The sequence below is a fragment of the Vulpes vulpes genome, chromosome 9 (genome assembly GCF_048418805.1).
Source record: "Vulpes vulpes isolate BD-2025 chromosome 9, VulVul3, whole genome shotgun sequence".
NCBI lineage: Eukaryota > Metazoa > Chordata > Mammalia > Carnivora > Canidae > Vulpes > Vulpes vulpes.
This window is the reverse complement of record NC_132788.1, coordinates 103084658-103103355: the sequence shown is the minus strand read 5'-3', so window position 1 is coordinate 103103355 and position 18698 is coordinate 103084658. Positions and strand designations below refer to the sequence as shown.

General features: G+C 41.6%; 1 protein-coding gene across 2 annotated transcripts; it reads right to left on the bottom strand.

Annotated features, from left to right (window-relative positions):
* ZNF317 (zinc finger protein 317) lies at window positions 1–17746 on the bottom strand. 2 transcript variants are annotated; one of them, XM_072721487.1, is made up of 9 exons: window positions 17533–17735; window positions 15756–15909; window positions 14534–14691; window positions 10464–10586; window positions 9651–9790; window positions 9066–9192; window positions 8501–8596; window positions 7176–7258; window positions 1–6682 (listed from the first exon to the last, which is right to left on the bottom strand). In XM_072721487.1, the coding sequence occupies exons 4-9, from the start codon at window positions 10492–10494 to the stop codon at window positions 5363–5365; spliced, it is 1797 nt and encodes a 598-aa protein (XP_072577588.1). In that variant the 5' UTR covers window positions 10495–10586; window positions 14534–14691; window positions 15756–15909; window positions 17533–17735; the 3' UTR covers window positions 1–5362. The 2 variants fall into 2 exon arrangements, with proteins under 2 accessions (XP_072577588.1, XP_025841445.1); XM_025985660.2 differs by lacking the exons at window positions 14534–14691; window positions 15756–15909 and having other exon boundaries at window positions 17533–17746.
* Between the last annotated feature and the right edge of the window lie 952 nt (window positions 17747–18698).

Below are 18698 nucleotides of genomic sequence, written 5' to 3'. Positions count from 1 at the left end.
TTTGTTGAATATTGAGATATTTATTAATATCATATACTTTATTAATGAATCAGAAGAATCATGATCCTCTTCATAAATGTTCAAAAAAACCACAAAATTCAACACTCATTCATGACAAAACATTCAAGAATATAGGATATCTTCTCAATATGATAAAATAAATATAATACCTTAGTTCTAGAAGACATTATCTTAATTAATGGGAAACAACAGGGGCATCTCCTCTAGAACAAAGCAAGGATGCCCACTATCTGTTACTATTTGCCACTGTACTAGAGGTTATTAGCTAATGCAATCAGACAAGCAAAAACAATTAGAAGCGTAAGAACTGGTAAACAAGATATCTCAATTTGCAGGTGATATGGCAATATACCCGGAAAACCCCAGGAAATCAGGAACAGAGCTAGCTCAAAAAACAATTCAGTGAAGTAGCAAGTTACAAAATTAGTAGCTTTCATGTACAAAACTGTGAACAGAAGACATTATGGTAGAGAAAAATCTCATTTATAATAAATGGCTAAATACTTAGGGAAAACTCAACAAGAATGTATAAAACCTGTATATGGAAAACTTTTGAACATTCCAGACAAACACTAAAATAGACCTGAACAAATAAATGGAAAGACATCCTCTGTTCTTTGATGACTTTATATTATAGAATTGTTAGTTCTCAAGTTAACTTACAAATTCAAGGCAATGACGATAAAAATACCAATAAGCTAATTTTAGAGTTGGACAAGATAATAGGAAAGTGCATATAAAACACAAATTGGGGGCAGCCTGGGTGGCTCAGTGGTTTAGTGCCCCCATCAGCCCAGGGCCTGATCCTGGAGACCGGGGATCAAGTCCCACGTCAGGCTTCCTGTAGGAAGCCTGGTTCTTCCTCTGCCTGTGTCTCTCATGAATAAATAAAATCTTAAAAAAAAAAAAAAACCAACACAAACAGGGGCACCTGGCTGGCTCAGTCAATAGAGCATGTGACTCTTGATCTCGGGGTTGTAAGTTTGAGCCCCACGTTGGATACAGAAATTACTTAAAAGAAAAATATCAAAAAAATAAAAAATAAAAAGAAAGAAAAACCAAGCGAGAATATCTAGGAAGACACTAAAAAAAGAAAAACCACGATAGGGAACTAGACATTCCAGAGATTGAAACTTATTATAAAGCTTCTTATAATTTAAACAGTGGCATGGCACATGAACAAATAAATCAGTAGAATAAAAGCCCAGAATTAGACCAGATACATACAGAATTCAATATATGACAAAGGTGACATCTCAAATTCCTAGGGCCACGATGTACTTCTCGTATAAATAATGCTGGGTCAATATGGAAAAAACAAAGCTAAGATTAATAGCTTACACAATACACAGAAAAATCAATTTCACAGGGATTGTAAATCTAAATATATATCTACAAGTATATACTAAAATAAAAATACCAAAACCAAAACAACTTGTAGAAGAAATTAAAGAATGTCTTCCTGTCTTCTGAATGGCAAATATTCCTTACACAGGAAAAGAAGAGTGCTGTCCATAAAATTAAAATTAGGAAATCATTTCAACCAAATACACCAATTAAATCATTGGAGACAAGCCACAGAATGGAAAACATGCAAAACATGCATCCAGAGGGCTCATAATGGAATGTGTAAATCATGGTAAGAAAAAGGCAGGCAACTTTAGTATCTTATCCAACTCTATAAAATAGCTTGTTGGGAAACAAATTTGCACAATCACTTTGGAAAATTGGCATCATCTATAAAAATGAACATATGTACCCCATATGACCCAGCAATTTCAGTCCAGGGTATACACCCAAGAGAAATACATGCACTTGTGCACTATCAGAAATGTTAAAGTATGTCCATAGCAGCATTATTCACAATAGCCCCCATAATGAAAAGTGAAATGTCAATTTATACAAACTGCTTAAATAATTGCAGAATATTCGAAGAGAACACACATAAAAAACGTACTAGCTAGAGATACTCTAATAAAGATCAATTTCACAGAAATAATGGGCAAATTCAGACAGACACAAAAGAATACGTACTGTATGGTTCTGTAGAGTTCAAAGACAAAAAAACAAAAACAAAACAAACCCCCAAGCCATGCCGTCAGTCAAAATCCTGGTTACCTGTGCAGAGTAGGGAAGGGTTTCTCACAGGCATGAGGCAAAGAAGGGATTTAGCTATGCTGGTATTTCTTCTTGCCAGTTGATTACATGGATTTGTTCACATAATAATTAAGCTGCACATGTGTGAATTAAGCATTTTTGTGTTTCAGTAAAACCTGTTTTAAATGTTAACACACACAACCACTGCAGAAATGATTTTGGCCTCAATACTGTCAAGTAGGTTGAAAGTGCACAGACCTTACACCAGCAATTCACGCTCCTGGAATAACTCACCAGTACTCCACAAAGTATGTACGTCATTCTTAAAGCAGCTCTGTTCATCAACTGGGAAAAATGTCAACAACTAATTGTCCATCAGCAACAGAAAAGGCATGCTGCAGGGTGACAAAAAAGATTGCTATGTGGAAGCGAAAATTAATAGCTACATTCATCCATGTGCTTCTCATCCTCCCCCCACCACTAATCTGGCTACCACTCTAATTCTGCAAAGGCTTTCTAACAGGCTTGTCCGCACTTTGTCCTTCCTTAGCCTGTCAACCTGGAAGCCAGCGATTCAAACAGAAATTAGAGTCACCACCCCTCTGATCAAAACCCTCCACTGACTTCCTACCACATGGAGGATAAAAGGAAAATCCTTCCAGTAAACCCACAAGATCAGGATCCTGACCCAGCTCTGTACTCATCCTCCTGTGACTCCCAAGCTTGCTCCACTCCAGCCACACTGCCCCTTTGCTAACGCATGGTGGTCCCAAGCAGTTTTCTTTTCCATTGCCTTTGAACTGCCTAGGGTGCTCTTCCCGACTACAATATTACATCGCTGCTCAAATGCTCCCTTAAAGGCAGGCCTTCCTTGCCCACTCAACAGCTCTGCTAAACCCCTGCATTTCCTCTCACCGTTACTATGCCTAACTTTTCCTCCACTGCATTTACCATTTGATATAAAATATATTTACTCGTTTATTAGATGCCTTACCCTAAGCAGAAGGTAAGTGCCATGAAGGCAAAAATCCCAATTCGCTGCTATAGATGTGGGGCAGACACAACAAGGCCTGACATAAGTGTGGACTCAAATACAAGCACTACTACTTGTGGGTTGACCTCAGACAAGCAACCTAAACTTTCTTGCCTCCGACTCTCCATATGCAAAAGGGAAAGAGTGACGGTATTGCTTCTTAAGGCTTTGTAAAAACTAATATACTACTTCAAATCAAGAAAATAAATACTTAAGTCAAAGACTTGAAATACAATTTTAAAACATGGCTTAAAGATGTAAAAAACACCCATATTCAACAATCAAAAGATTATATCCACATACAGCAGTTGTAAAACCTAATGACTAAGTGTATGTATTCCAGATGGCATCCACCTAGGAGTAGCGGAACCCTCCCTCAACCAAAAAATTATTAAATTGATAAACAATGAAATATCAAAGCCACTTACGCCAATAATGTTTTATTTTTTTCTCATGTAATAGGAAGTCTGGAAATAACAAATCCATGGCTACTGTAGACAAAGAAGCTACTGGGGAGGCCAGGATCCTTATGCCTTTTCTGCAGGATCCTCTTTAGCCTGTGGCTTGCATCCTTATGGTCACAGATGGATCTTTTAACACTAGGTACTTATCTCCTTACAAGGTGTGAAGTAGGGCAAACAGCAAAAACAAAACACGTAGAAGAATCTAGGTTATAATCCCTTTTCAAGTACTTTCTTCTCATAGCTCACACAGTGACATCTGCTTATCTGTCAACAGCCAGGCTACACATAAGACAAAGACTGTACTAGCTGCAGAAAACTCTGAAGAGACTTTTAAAAACAGCATACTTCTGTAATCTGAAAAAACTTGGGATTTTCTTGACATGAGAGAGACAGTGGGAGAGCAATGAGGTTTACATCACTCTTGGCTGGACAGGATACCGAGAACATCCCAGAGGATCCATCTGATGGAAGACATCATGCGCTGATCCAAAGCACTTAAATTAGACACTTGTAACAAACAGATATTAAAAATATCCATGTTACATAGTATGTAACATAATTCTAAACAGTCCACTGGTCAAGTAAGTTATCCAAAAGGAAATTAATACACATATCAGGAATGAAATTATAATAAAAATACTATATACAAGCCTTCTGTGATGAAGCCTAAGCATTATTTAGGGGAACATAATCTTAAAAATAGAGACTATAATGTAATGAGCTAGGGTCTGTTTTCATGATTAAAGACTGACAAATGCAATTTCATGTTTACTAGAAAATTCCATCACGATATGAATTCTCATAAGCCTAAGAAAGGGGGCTGTGGCTAAAATCATCCCCATATGGGGACTGTGTACAGTGTGGGTTCTCGTTTCCTGAAAGAATCATACTGATTATACTTCCAAAGTTTGAAACAGAAACCTCTCCTAGTGTGAGTGATGTCTCACAAAAACTGATGGATTGTCCTAGGCTAAGGTTCTCAACCTTAGCAATACTGACATTTTGGGCCACATAATTCTTTGCGGCAGGGCTCCTGTGCATTACTGTGTGCCAACAGCATCTCCCCCACCAGTTTTAACAACCAAAAATGTCTCCAGAGAAGCTAAATCATCCCTGGTTAGCAACTGCTGCTGCAGACCAGGGGTTGGCCAAATTTTTCTGTAAAGGGCCAAAAAGTTAATTATTTTAGACATTGTGAGTTGCATGTGGTGTGTCACACATTCTTCTTCCTTAAAAATTTAACAACTATTCTTAACTTGCAAGCCATACGAAAATAGACAGTTGGCTTGTTTGCTGACCTCTGTTACAGACTTTCCTACTTTATAAGTTTTTCTCTTTTGTATGATCTCTTTCATGGAGAATACAGGGTGAGACCAGTAAAGGTTTGTGAATTTACAGATTCTCTCTAGTGTGCTTACTCATATGCCCAGAAGGTGCCAGGTGGCGCTAAAGTCATCTTGACATTGAACACCAAGCTATGGTTTCTTTCCCTAAAGTTGTCCTTTTAAAGAGTTGAATGTACACTGATGGTTTCTGCATACCACAAGTGTGTTTTTGCCCCTAGCCATTTCTCACAAATCCCCATAGTGATGTGAAAAAACAAGTCCTTCCCAGCCATTACACAAAGTGGATTTCTCCGGTTACATGTACTGGTTTGTGTACAGTTGAGTTCATCTAAGTGCTCCTGCCTTCCATACACCAAGGAGGCTTCCTCCCAGTCTGAGCTCTCGATTCTCTTAAAGATGCATCACTGGAGCCTCTTCCACACAGATGACACGAAGAGCTTCTCTCCTCGATGAGTCTTCACATGACTCCGAAGGGATGAATGGTCACTGAAGGCTTTCCCACAGGCCAGGCATTCGTAGGGTTTCTCCCCAGTGTGTATCCTCCTATGCACATTAAGGTTTGAACCTATGCTGAAGGCTTTCCCACAATGATCACACTCATACGGCTTCTCTCCTGTATGACTTCTCATGTGTGTCTTGAGGGTCGACTGGTTTCTGAAGGCTTTCCCACACTGCCTACATTCAACACGTTTCTTTACAAGATGAATGCTCATGTGCCTCCTCCGGGATAAATAATCCCCAAACACTTTCCCACAGGCAGCACATTCGTAGCGTCTCTCTTGAGTGTGTATTTTCCTGTGTGTGGTCAGGTTTGAGCTCGCGCTGAAGGCTTTCCCACATAGATCACACCCATAGGGCTTCTCTCCAGTGTGAGAATTCATGTGTGTCTTAAGGATGGACTGGTTTCGGAATGCTTTCCCACACTGTCTACATTCAATGGGTTTCTTTACAATATGAATTCTCATGTGTTTTCTCCGTGATAAGAGATCACCAAAGGATTTCCCACATTCTTTACATTCATATGTTTTCTCTACCATGTGGTTCTTCTTGTGCAAATTGAAGTTAGACTTCCATCGGAAGGCTTTTCCACACTGTGTGCATTCATATGGTTTCTCTCCAGTGTGATTCCGGACATGCTCTTTGAGATGTGAGGGGTGCTGGAAAGCTTTCCCACAGTCGTGGCATTCGTATGGTCTCTCTCCTGTGTGCGTTCGTTTGTGTGCAATGAGGTGGCAGCTCCTGCCATACGCCTTCCCACACTCATCACACTTGTAAGGTCTCTCCCCAGTGTGAACTCTCATGTGTATCTTCAGGGAGGAGAGGGTTCGGAAGGCATTTCCACACTGACTGCAGTCAAAGGGCTTCTCTGTGAGGTGAGTTCTCGCGTGACTCCTGAGGGCAGAGGGATCATTGAAGGCTTTCCCACAGGCGCTGCATTCATAGGGTTTCTCCCCAGTGTGTATTCTCCTGTGCCGCGTGAGGGACGCACTCGTGGTGAAGGCTTTTTGGCACTGATGACATTCATGCATTTTCCTGCCATTGTAAATGCTCACATGTTGGGCTAGATGTGACCTGTTCTTGAAAGCTGCCCCACAGTCCCGGCGGTGATAGGGCCTCTTGCCAGCGTGCCTTCCCATCTGCTGAGTAAGATGAGTGCCCATGCTAAAGACTTCAAACAGGTGAGTGTACTCAGTGGGTTTATCTCCAAGACGTGTTCTTTCCTGTTGATTAAGAGAGGAGTGCTGACTAAGGCATTTCCCACAACTCACCACATTCCTAGGAGTCCTCTAGTCATCCCCACAAAAACTGATGTATGTATAAGCACGTCATTATGACAAATGAGGTCATAATTTGCAGTGCCAAAGTCCTGTTTCTGCCCCATTTGGGCTCCATCAAATAACAGGGTGGATGCTACCCCCTAAGGCTCCACGGGTGTAACTTTCACAAGGCTTTTTGCATATATACTTTGTTAACTGTTTAAATCTAAATTGAGTCCCAACACTATCTGAGGCACAGTCCTAGAAAAATTTGGTTGTTGCAACTCTAAGTCAAGAAATTTGAGGCTAGGTTTTTAGGGTTTTCCCCCGAACTGACATTCAACGTCTGAAACAGCTGCCTCTTGGGGAAGTCCACTCATGCCTGGTTCTTGAGCTGCTTTTCTGAGGCTGCCCCTGTTTCCTCCCAACATGGGAGATTATCCCAAGGAAGTCTTACCACTGTCACACCACTGGATGTTTCCTTCCCAAAAATATCTTCCATGAGAATGGACCATTTGCTTTTAGACGGAGTCTCCCAATCTGAAACAAATTGGTAAAACGTTAACCCGAGGAGAGAAATATTAGCTGGAGAAAGATGGTGAGATGGTAGTGACAAAAACAGGGGAGATTTCTTTGCAATACTAACCCTAAAGAAAGAAAAGGTGTTATCAAAGGGGAAAAACATATGTGAGTAAAAATGTCTGTATTTAACTTGATTCACCAAAGGATAAATTCTTCAAAGACTGACAGTGATAACAACAGAAAGAGTATGACCAGGAATGTTGAATATGAAAGAATGGGACAGAGCTCGTGTAGACATGTCAAGTTTGATGACACCCAGCAACTCTGCTTCTGGCTATTTATCCCAAGAAAATGAAAACACTACCTTAAAAACATATCCACACTCCCATGTTTACAGCAGCGTTATTTACAATAGTCAAGGCAATGGAAGCAATCTAAGTGTTCCTCGATAGATGAATAAAGAAAACATGGCATGTAATACATAATGGAGTATTATTCAGCCATAAAAAAGGGAATATTCCCATTTTTGGCAACAGGAATAGAGAGCATATTGCTAAGTAAGATAAGACAAAGAAAGACGTATCATATCTTACTTCAGTGTGGAATCCAAAATACAAAAACCAAACCTCCCCCCAGCCCCGCCAAAAAAACCCAAAACAACTGAGCTCATGGATACCCAGAACAGATTGGTGGTGGTTGTCAGAGGCGGTGGGTGGACGTGGGTGTGAAGGGGGTCAAAAGGTAACTCCCAGTTATGAAAGAGATAAGCCCTGGGGATGTAACACACAGCATGGTGACTATAGTTAATAATTTTGTAATGCACTGAAGGTTGCTAAGACGGTAAATCTTAAATGTTCTAATCACAAGGAAAAAATATTTTTCTAACTCTGTGGTGATGGATCTTAGTCCACATATAACATGGTGATCACATAATGGTTCAAACATTGAACCATTATGTCGTATACTTTTTTTTCCCATTATGTCGTATACTTAAAACTAACATGGTATCATGTCAGTTACATCTCAAAACTAAGTAAGTTGGTAAATGAATACGTAGACAGATGAAAAAGATGAAGAAAGAAACATATACAACACAGGAGAGGACAGTGAGAGCAAAGGACTTGTGAGAGAATGGAGAAGGAGCATTCTCAAATTTCCCTGGGTGACATTTCCTAATGGATCTCCCTCCATCCCCTCAGTGATTAAAGCAGGTACCCAGAAGCACTCGTGTTTTCCTGGTAGTGTCTGCCTGGTGCTCACCGGGAGATGTGGCTTGGTGCAGTTCCCTCTCCTCTGTCCTCAGCTCCTCTTCTTGCTCCAAGTGGGAGATGAGGCTGGGTTTGCCCACCTGATACCCTACTCACGGGGAAAGACACATGTTGAGGGAGGATCGTGCAGAGGACAACCCCCTCCGTTAGGCCGGGGTCAAGGTTTTGGTCTTCAGTGTTCTGAAGATGGACAAGTCTGACTTAGGAGCAGCAAAATGATGGTGCCAAATTTCTAAGGAACACAGTGAAAGGCTTTCATAAAACACAAAACACAAAGACCCACACGCTTTGCCCTTCAAAAGAATGAGGATTTCTTTTTTTTTTTTTTAGAATGAGGATTTCTTAACTCAGAAACCTATGCCCAAACTCAGACACATGGGACAACCTCCAAGGTCAATGCAATGAACAGGTCTCAACAATCACTGGGAAACATCATGAGGGGGGGCACCAGGTCACCTTTGTTCACAATTAAGTTCCAAATCCCCATAGCCCCTGGGTCACAGCAAGTACTTAGAACAAAAACATCTGATACACAGAGAAATAATTTCCAATCTTACCCACTGAGGCGAGGTTGCTATAGTTCTCCAACATCACATCTTTGTACAATTTTCTCTGAGAAGAATCCAGCAAGGGCCATTCCTTCTCAGTGAAGTCCACAGCAACATCCTGGAAAGTCACTGACTCCTGAATCACCACACACATTTGGGGTCAGTAAGAAACCAGCCTATCCGTGTTCACAGAAAGATGGCTGAGGCTGAAGCCTGGGCACAAGAGACTCCAAACACAGGATTGTCAGATGGACTTCTGGTGTCTCAAACCAGAAGTCAGTCCTCAAGACTCTTCACTATGAGGTGATCTTATCTCTTTAAATTCAACTCTGCTGACAGAGGACCAAATCTCTCTCCACTTCTAACCTGGCCTGAGCGTTTTGAGCTCTACTATGAGAGAAATACCTGCTACATAAGTTCATTTCCCTAACTAGGTCCCTGCTACCAGGACAGCCTTGTAAATAGTCTCTGGCTTTTTGTCCTGTGCCCTGGGTGAGGCTCTGAAAGATCTATAACAAGTGGTACTAGAACTCTGACAAGGGGGCATTCTAGGGAAGGGCCTCTCCCACCCCCAGGGGCCCAGAGATCCTGTACCTGAGAACCAACACTGGCTGGCATAGAAGGTTCCAGGCCATTGCAAACAAACAAGTCCATGTCCTGAGAAGAGGAATGGTCTTTTGACGAAGGAGGAATTTCTGACTCATGGATATAGGCAGGGTCCCGGGTGGACACAGCTGGGGAAGAGCAGATCCATGAGGATTAAAGCCTGCCCAACACTCACAGATCAGGAAACTGCCCCACACCTGCTTTGAGTATGCAGCACCTATCCCCACCTCTCTTCCACGCACAATATCTTGTAAAAAGCCAGAGCAGCCCTGCTCCACTCAAGGGCATAAAAAGGATGGTGGGCTTACATATCTACCAAGAAAGTGGTATGTTTCTAAATTAATGTTTGAAAAAAATTAAAGCTCTACGAGGTAGAGCTGTTACTTTGCTCAGATTTATAATAATTCTAAGTGAATAAAAAAATAATAGGCATGCCTGGCTGACTCAGTCAGTGGAGCAATGAACTCTTCATCTCAGGGTTGTCAGTTCGAGCCCCATGCTGGGCACAGAGATTTCTTGAAAATGGAATCTTTAATAATAATAAAATAACATTAACATTCATTACCTGTCCTTCCTTATATACCAACTACACACAATCCCTACCTTCACCCAAACTCACAAAGACCCCAAATCTGACAGTCACTGGGAGGCTACCAAGACTATACTTTATTCCCATCCCTTTTCAGTTCCTCCAACTCTGGCAGCCTACCTTGTGGCCATGTACAGCCCTGACCCAGTGAAGTCCAGAGGCCACTCGAACTGAACTTTTGAGGGCATCCGTTCATCAACCCAAGAACTTACCACATGTGGGAGACAGACCAAGAGCTGCCATTCTGTGAGAATGACAGTCAATCTGCTTAAACAACAGGGGACTGGCAGCAGGAAGCTTCCCTCTTGCTGTCACGGAACTCTTCCAGCAAGCATCTGTAGCAAATAAAAAGACTAGGAGTAGTCAAAGGTTTTCTGCCTCTTGGGGTCACAGGACAAATTTAACTTTTGCTTTCTAGCACCTCCTCTTTGGAGCAGCAAGTATGTCCGATCATGGGCCTTTGTCTTACTCAGGAAATTCTCCAGGCAATGTGGAGAAGGTCCCCGATGTGCCTCAAAGAAGATTCAGATCCAGTGTCCCAAGTAATCTGTCCCCAAGCACAACTTGGTCAGACTCCCTTACTTGTTAAACACTTGGGCTACCCTCCCCCCGCAAAAAAAACAACACTTGGGCTCCCGACTTCTATTCTTCCTTTCAACTTCAAGGCTCACCATGGTTTATTTTATTTTACTTATTATTTTTTAAAGATCTATTTACTCATGAGAGAGAGAGAGAGAGAGAGAGAGAGAGAGACAGGCAGAGACACAGGCAAAAGGAGAAGCAGGTTCCATGCAGGGAGCCCAATGCAGGACTCGATCCCAGGACTCCAGGATCACACCCCGGGCCAAAGGCAGGCGCTAAACCACTGAGCCACCCAAGGATCCATCCCCAAGGCTCACCATGGTTTAGAATGGTTCTAGCAGCCACAAGGATGGTCTACCTAGAACCACGTGTTCTAATCTCCAGTGCCTTCTGGCCAAACACTCTACACCACTTGGGTCATGAGTTTAAGCCCCACATTGAAAAAAAAAAAAGATAAAATAAATAAAGTGTATAACATAATGCAAAAGATCTAGCAGAGCTGGAACAATGTTTAGAAAGAAAACCAAACTTGAAGGATTCATGCTACTAAGTTCACTAGAGTAATGAAGAGTCATTGGAATATGTAACAAATAGACCAATGGAATAGATGAGAATTAGAAACAAACCTACATGTGTACAAATTATTTTCAATAAAAGAACAAAGCAATTCAGTAGGGAAAGCAATCTTCTTAGTTAATAGTACTGAAAGAACTCAATAAGTAAAAAGAAACTGCATTTTTTATTATCACCATGTAAGCAAAAATGTGAATTAAAAACTTTTGAAGTGAATCAGAGGTGAAAAAAAATCCACAGAAAATATTGTATTTTATTTTATTAAGTTTTTTTTTTTAATTTTTATTTTATTTATGATAGTCACAGAGAGAGAGAGAGAGGGGCAGAGACAGGCAGAGGGAGAAGCAGGCTCCATGCACCAGGAGCCCGACGTGGGATTCGATCCTGGGTCTTCAGGATCGCGCCCTGGGCCAAAGGCAGGTGCTAAACCGCTGCGCCACCCAGGGATCCCCACAGAAAATATTTTAACAACTGAGTTACATAACAGTATTTTAGACTAGACACAAATAGAATATATTTTTAAAAAACCAATAAATTGGACTCCCCCCCCAAATTAACATTTTATCACATATTAAGAAAATGAACAGTCTAGCATAAAACACACATAGATCAATGGAACAGAAATGAGAGATTAGAAATAAAGTCACACACATACAATTGCCTTATGACACAAAAAATCCAAGAATGAGGAAAGGACAGTTGCTTCAATAAATAATGCTGGCACAAGTGGATGGCCACATGCTATCTTACAACACACAAAACTCAAAATGGATTAAATATGTGAATGTAAGACCTGAAGCCACAAAACTCTTATAAGGAAACCTAGGCAATAAGCTTGATTCTGGTCTTAGCAATTATTTTCTGAGTCGACACCAAAAGCAAAGGAAGCAAAAGCAAAAATAAGTGGAACTATAATAAACTAAAAAGCTTCTGTACAGGAAAAGAAACCAACAAAATGAAAAGGCAACTACCTAACGGGGAAAAAAAAAACCTTGCAAATCATATCTGATAAGGAGTTCATGTCCAAAATATGTAAGACTCAGACAATGCAAGCGCAAAAAAACCAATCCAATAAAAAAATGAACAGAGGATCTGAAGAGACATTTTCCCAAAGAAATACAGATGGCCAACAGACACCTGAGAAGATGCTCAACATCATTCATCATCAGGGAAATGCACATCAAAACCACAATGAGATATCACCTCATCCCTGTCAGAATGACTTACCAAAAGACAAGAAAACAGGGTGCCTACCTGGTTCAGTTGATAGAGCATGCAACTCTTGATCCTGGGGTTGTGAGTTTAAGCCCTATGGTGAGTGTAGAGCTTATTAAAAAAAAAAAAAAAAAAAAAAAAAGACAAGAGGGTGCCTGGGTGGCTCAGTCAGTTAAGCGTCTGACTATTGATTTCGGCTCATATCCTGATTTCAGGATGGTGAGACTGAGCTTGCTTGGGATTTTCTCTTTCTTGCTCCTCTCTAAAGCAGAGAGTGTGCTTGCTTTCTCTCTAAAATAAGTAGTAACTTAAAAAAAAAAAGAGAGAGAGAGATGGGGATCCCTGGGTGGCTCAGTGGTTTAGCGCCTGCTTTCGGCCAGGGTGTGGTCCTGGAGTCCACGGACTCGATCCCACGTCAGGCTCCCTGCATGGAGCCTGCTTCTCCCTCTGTCTATGTCTCTGCCTCTCTGTGTCTCTCATGAATAAACAAGTAAAATCTTAAAAAAAAAAAAAAAAAAAAAAGATCATAGCAATCTGATTTCGTAACAGCTCCAAGCTGTAAACAATCTAAATACCCAACAACAGAATGGATAAACAAATTGTGGTGTGTACATTAGAATACTACTGAGAAATAAAAAGTACTGAGACACACAACATGGTTAAATGTTTACCGTGCTGACCAATAGGAACTAAACACAAAAAATGCCGATTCCAGTTATGTGACATCCATAAATGGGCAAACTTATTTAGGTTGTTAGCAAAACTTGTTTATTTCGGTCACTAGAAGTAAAAAAAGTGGCTGTTTCAATGGAAATGTATGAGCAGGAGAGATTAAGAGAAGAGGAACTTTCTGGAGCAACTAAAAGTCTTCATATTTTTATTTATTTTTAGTTAGCAGTTATACAAAGCACACAATTGTCAAAAAATTCATCAAACTGGATCTAAGATCTGTAAATTGCCTTCAACATAAATTATAGTTTACTTAAAAAAGTTAAAAGGAGTATTTCCAACTTTCTGGTCTCTAGTTCTACCAAAATTCTTCCCCAAAACTGACATCTGATATACTCCTCCTCTCCTATAAAAAGCAAGGACGGGGATGTCTGCCCTCCCTTCTTTTTTTTTTTTTTTCTGCCCTCCCTTCTAAGGTCAACCTTTTCTGGGTAAATAAGTTCAAAATACAAGGAGAGAGGGTCCGTGGATGGCTCAGTGACTGAGCATCTACCTTCCAGTCAGGGCATGATCCTGGGATCGAGTCCCACATCGGCTGCTCTCCCTCTAAGTCTCTGTCTCTCTCATGAATAAATAAATAAATCTTAAAAAACAAAACAACAACAACAACAACAACAACAACAAAAAACGGGGCGCCAGGGCAGCTCTGTTCGTTAAGCATCCGAATCTAGATTTCAGCTCAGGTCATGATCTGAGGGTCTTGGGATGGAGCCCCATGGAGGGTCCACACTCAGCATGGAATCAGCTTGTCTTCCCTCCCCTTGCTTGCACCCTCTAAAAATAAATAAATCTTTTAAAAAAATGTACGGAGGGGGGTGCCTGGGTGGCTCGGTTGGTTAAGCATTTGCCTCCAGTCTCAGGGTTCTGGGATTGAGCCTTGCATTGGCCACCTGCTCAGTAGGGGGCCTGTTTCTCCATCTTCTGCTCCCCCTGCTTGTGCTCTCTGTCAAATAAACAAATGAAATCTTTAAGAATTTTTTTTAAATTTTTTATTATTTTATTTATTTATTTGAGAGAGTGAGTATGGGGGTCAGGGGGAGAACAGAGTCACCACTGAGCAGGGAGCTCGATGTGGGGGCTGGATCCTAGGACTCCAGGATCATGACCCGAGCCAAAGGCAGATACCTAACTGACTGAGCCACCCAGGCACCCCTTAAAAAAAAATTTTTTTTTTAAAACCCACCTTTTTGGGGCAGCCCCGGTGGCCCAGCGGTTTAGCGCCGCCTTCAGCCCCAGGTATGATCCTGGAGACCCAAGATGGAGTCCCACATCAGGTTCCCTGCATGCAGCCTGCTTCTAACCTCTGCCTGTGTCTCTGCCTCTCTCTCTCTCTCTCTGTGTCTGTCGTGAATAAATAAATAAAGAAAATCTTTAAAAAAATAAAAATAAAAATAAAAACCCACCTTTTTGGAACATCTCAGAGTTCTTTCTTGCCTGTCAGCTTTGAACTTTAAGATCTTTCTTAGATCACTATGACCCTTAAAGGAACTGAAACAGTAGCTCAAAAAATTTCCACAAAGAAAATTCCATACCCAAATGGTTTGTCCAGTGCGGCTACCTTTTAAGGAAAAAGTAGTTCCAGAGTTTAGAAAACAGAGGAAATATTCCCATGCATTTTATGAGATTGGCATAAAATGGAAACTGAAAACTGCAAGCCAATCTTACTCAAACAATGATCCAAATAACCAATACACTAGCAGATAGAAACCAAAAAAATGATACAATACTGCCTATCCTTTTCAAGTGATTAATTTACCAAGCAAGTGTAATCATTAGAAAATCAACTGGTTTAATTTACCAAATTACCAGATAAATAACAAAAGTATATTATTCACTCATTCATTCAATGCACAATGGCAGTGGCACCTATCACAAGCCAGACATTTTTTACGGAGCTTGAGATACACAAAATAAAAGATAAAAGATATCAAAGTAGATGCTGAAAGAAAAATCACTTGTTAAAAGCCTAAACCATTCAAGAGGAATAACTAGGAAAAGAAGGGAGCTTTCTTTAATAGCTCAAAAAAAGAGCCTCCAGCAAACAGAAGGTCAATTTCCCTCAAGGTCAGGAAAAAACAGGACTGCCTAGAGTTTGTTATCTGAACTCCACTCAATGCTACCAGGAGTCCCCAGTCTGTCCAGCAAAGTGAGTAAATAAAACACAAGCAATATACAAGCAAACAATACAATGCAAACAGAAAATAAAAATATTTATCTATTTATTCTATACAGATGATAACATTTGTCTTTGAAGAACATTCCAAACACTACACAAAAACTAACCCAAATTCAATACACCAAGCTGCTGGGGGAGGGGGGAAAATCCTAAGTGTTAAAAAAAAAAAGGTTCCTATGAATAAATTTAACAAAAAACTCCCCCCCCCCCCCCCCCGCCCTTGGGGCACCTGGGTGACTCATTTGGTTAACTGTCTGCCTTCATCTCAGGCCAAGATCCCAAAGTCTTGGGATGAAACCCTGCTGGCGGCTCCTTGTTCAATAGGGAGTCGACTTCTCCATCACTCTCTGCCCTTCTCACCAACTTGTGCACTCTCCGGCTCACTGAAATAAATACATAAATTTTTTTTTAAAGATTTTATTTATTTACTCATGAGAGACACAGAGAGAGAAGTAGACACACAGGCAGAGGGAGAAGCAGGCTCCTCACAGGGAGCCCTACGTGGAACTCAATCCCTGGACTCAGGATCACGCCCTGAGCCAAAGACAGACACTCAACCACTGAGCTACCCAGGCGTCCCAATAAAAAAATTCTAGTAACAAAAACCCAACAAACCCATTCTAAGTCCTTTAAAATTTTACTGAAAGGTATTACAGAATAAATGCAAATAAATATGTTAATTGTTAAAATACAACAAAATTATAAGGTCAATATTATCCAACTTCATATACAGATTCAACACAACCTCAAAATAAAACTCCAGTATGTGAAGCTTTGTAAACTGACTCTAAAATTTAAGCTATGCGGTGTCTGAAAAAGAATGGATAGGGCACCTGGGTGGCTCAGTGGTTGAGCATCTGCCTTTGGATCGGGTTGTGATCCCGGGGTCCTGGGAGGGAGTCTCGCATCAGGCTCCCTGCATGGAGCCTGCTTCTCCCTCTGCCTGTGTCTCTGCCTCTCTCTGTCATGAGTAAATAAATAAAATCTTTAAAAATAAATTTAAAAATTTGCTTGCATTAATAGGAAAAAAAAGTATGTCTCTGAAAGTATTTAAGAGCGTTAGGTCCATTTACAAATAATTACCGAAATTAGGAAATGAATTTCTGGAAAAACATTAAGTAGTAGTAAAATCCAAAGGAAATCATTAAGAAAGAGGATGCAGGAAAGAGCACACAGGTTCCAGAGATTTCATAATCTCTTTCTGTTTATAGATTTGCTTTACAGCTGTCTTTTAAGAGTGTGGTTTTTTTTTTTTTTTTTGCAGAGAATGTGCTTGTTTTTATACCTTTTTTTGCATATGTTTTATATTCCAATTAAAAGATACTTGAACGAATAAAAAAACTCAAAAAAAAAAGTACTTGAAAGTTAAAGGATAATTAGCAAGCGAAAAAAGGTGGTGAAAAACCAAATGCAAAATATTAGCGATCACACTAAATATTAATGGGCTAACTCTCAAGGTTAAATGAACAGAATGTTGAAGTGAACTTTTTTTTTGTTGTTTTGAAGTGAACTTTTAAATTTGGTTGTAGGCTGTTTACACGAGTCAACTCAACCAACAGATCAGCGCAGCCATTAGTTTGCAGGTAAAATGTTAACACTCAATGCAAATAATTGTCAACGGAAAGCCCAGTGTGGTGGAGGAAACGCACCGCAGAGCCAAAGGAAGGTATCACTCCTCCCGGTTTCCCGTTCCAGACTCCACCAAAAAGTCCTGAATGCACTTCGGCCGGGCTTTTCCCTCCCACCCTAGAGTCCTTTTTTTTTTTTTTTTTTTTAAATAAATCAGCTCACCAGTGCCTTTACCTCGTCCTGAACATATCGATCCTAAATTTCAGTCCTCGCGTACCCGCGTCTCATACCGCCCCCCCTCCCCTGGCTGCCCGGCTTTCCGGCCCCAGGTCCCAGGTCCCCGGCCCCCGGCCCCGTTCACTCCTCCCGGTCGATGGGCCTTTCGTGTCCTGGGGAAGACCGAGGGTAAAGGGTTAAGTGAGGAAAGCGGAGCTTACAAGGCTGAGGGTAGAATCAGGTGCAGTGGAGGTCACGGAAGCTGCCGCCGAGGGGACGCCGAGTTCATACAGCAGGTCCGGCCTGTGGCGGGGAAGCGGAGGATCCCCAACAGCCCCGAGGAAGCCGTGGCGGACCCCTCCCCTGCCCATGTGTAGAGCCGCACTCGCCTCCCGAGAGCAATGGCTTCCGCTTCACTTCCGCCTTCTAAATCTCGCGGGACTTCTTAGGCGGCCTCTAACTCGGAAGCGCGGGGCGGAAGGCATTCTGGGAAATGTAGTTCTCGAGTTTAGACCGTCCCGGCGGCCGTTCCCAGGTGGAGCCTGACGATCCACGTTTCCCCACTTTCAGTTGATCCAGTATCCCAGGACTCAGTTCTCCGATTTCTTTTCGTCTTGTAATCATTCTCTCTGTGGTTTCAGCGAATCTCACCGTTTTAAGTACTGTCTATGCACTCAAGGTTCAAATTTACACCCGCAGTCCCACATCTCTACCCTGGATTCTAGATGGTATGAGACTTGCTCCCTCCACTTGGCTGTCTTTAGACACTTTAAAATGCCACAAATCGGACAGCCTGAGTGGCTCAGCGGTTTAGCGCTGCCTTCAGCCCAGGACGTGATCCTGGAGACCCGGGATCGAGTCCAACGTCGGCTCCCTGCATGGAGCCTGCTTCTCTCTGCCTGTGTCTCTGCCTCTCTGTCTCTGTGTCTCTCATGAATAAACAAATAAAATCTTAAAAGAAAATGTTTTAAGAAAAATAAAATGTCACAAATCCGGGCACCTGGGTGGCTCAGTAGTTGAGCGTCTGCCTTGACTCAGCTTGTGATCCCAGGGCCCTGGGATGCAGTCCCACATTGGGCTCCCCATGGGGAGCCTGCTTCTCCCTCTGCCTGTGCCTCTATCTCTCTGTGTGTCTCTCATGAATCAATAAAATCTTAAATAAAATGTCACAAAGTCCTGACTTCACCCTCTCAACCTCAAGTAACTGCAACCCCTTCTTTCCATCTGTCCGTTATAAACCTCGACAACATCCTCAATCTTTTGGTTTGTCTCATCTGTCTACCAGGGAATGTTCAGTTTTTTCTTGACCAACCACCCAGAGCCTGATCACTTTGCCAAAAAAAAGAGAGGTCGTGGCAGGGCTTGGGAAAGTGGTCCTCTTTTACAA

Bases quoted from the DNA above. Each gene is read 5' to 3' on its own strand.
- ZNF317 (XM_025985660.2), bottom strand. From the start codon at position 10,494: ATGGCAGCTCTTGGTCTGTCTCCCACATGTG. The intron at 9,791-10,463 runs GTAAGTTCTTGG...GCTCTTCCCCAG, and splicing joins TGGTCTGTCTCCCACATGTG to CTGTGTCCACCCGGGACCCT. The intron at 7,259-8,500 runs GTGAGCACCAGG...AATTTGTTTCAG, and splicing joins GCACCAAGCCACATCTCCCG to ATTGGGAGACTCCGTCTAAA.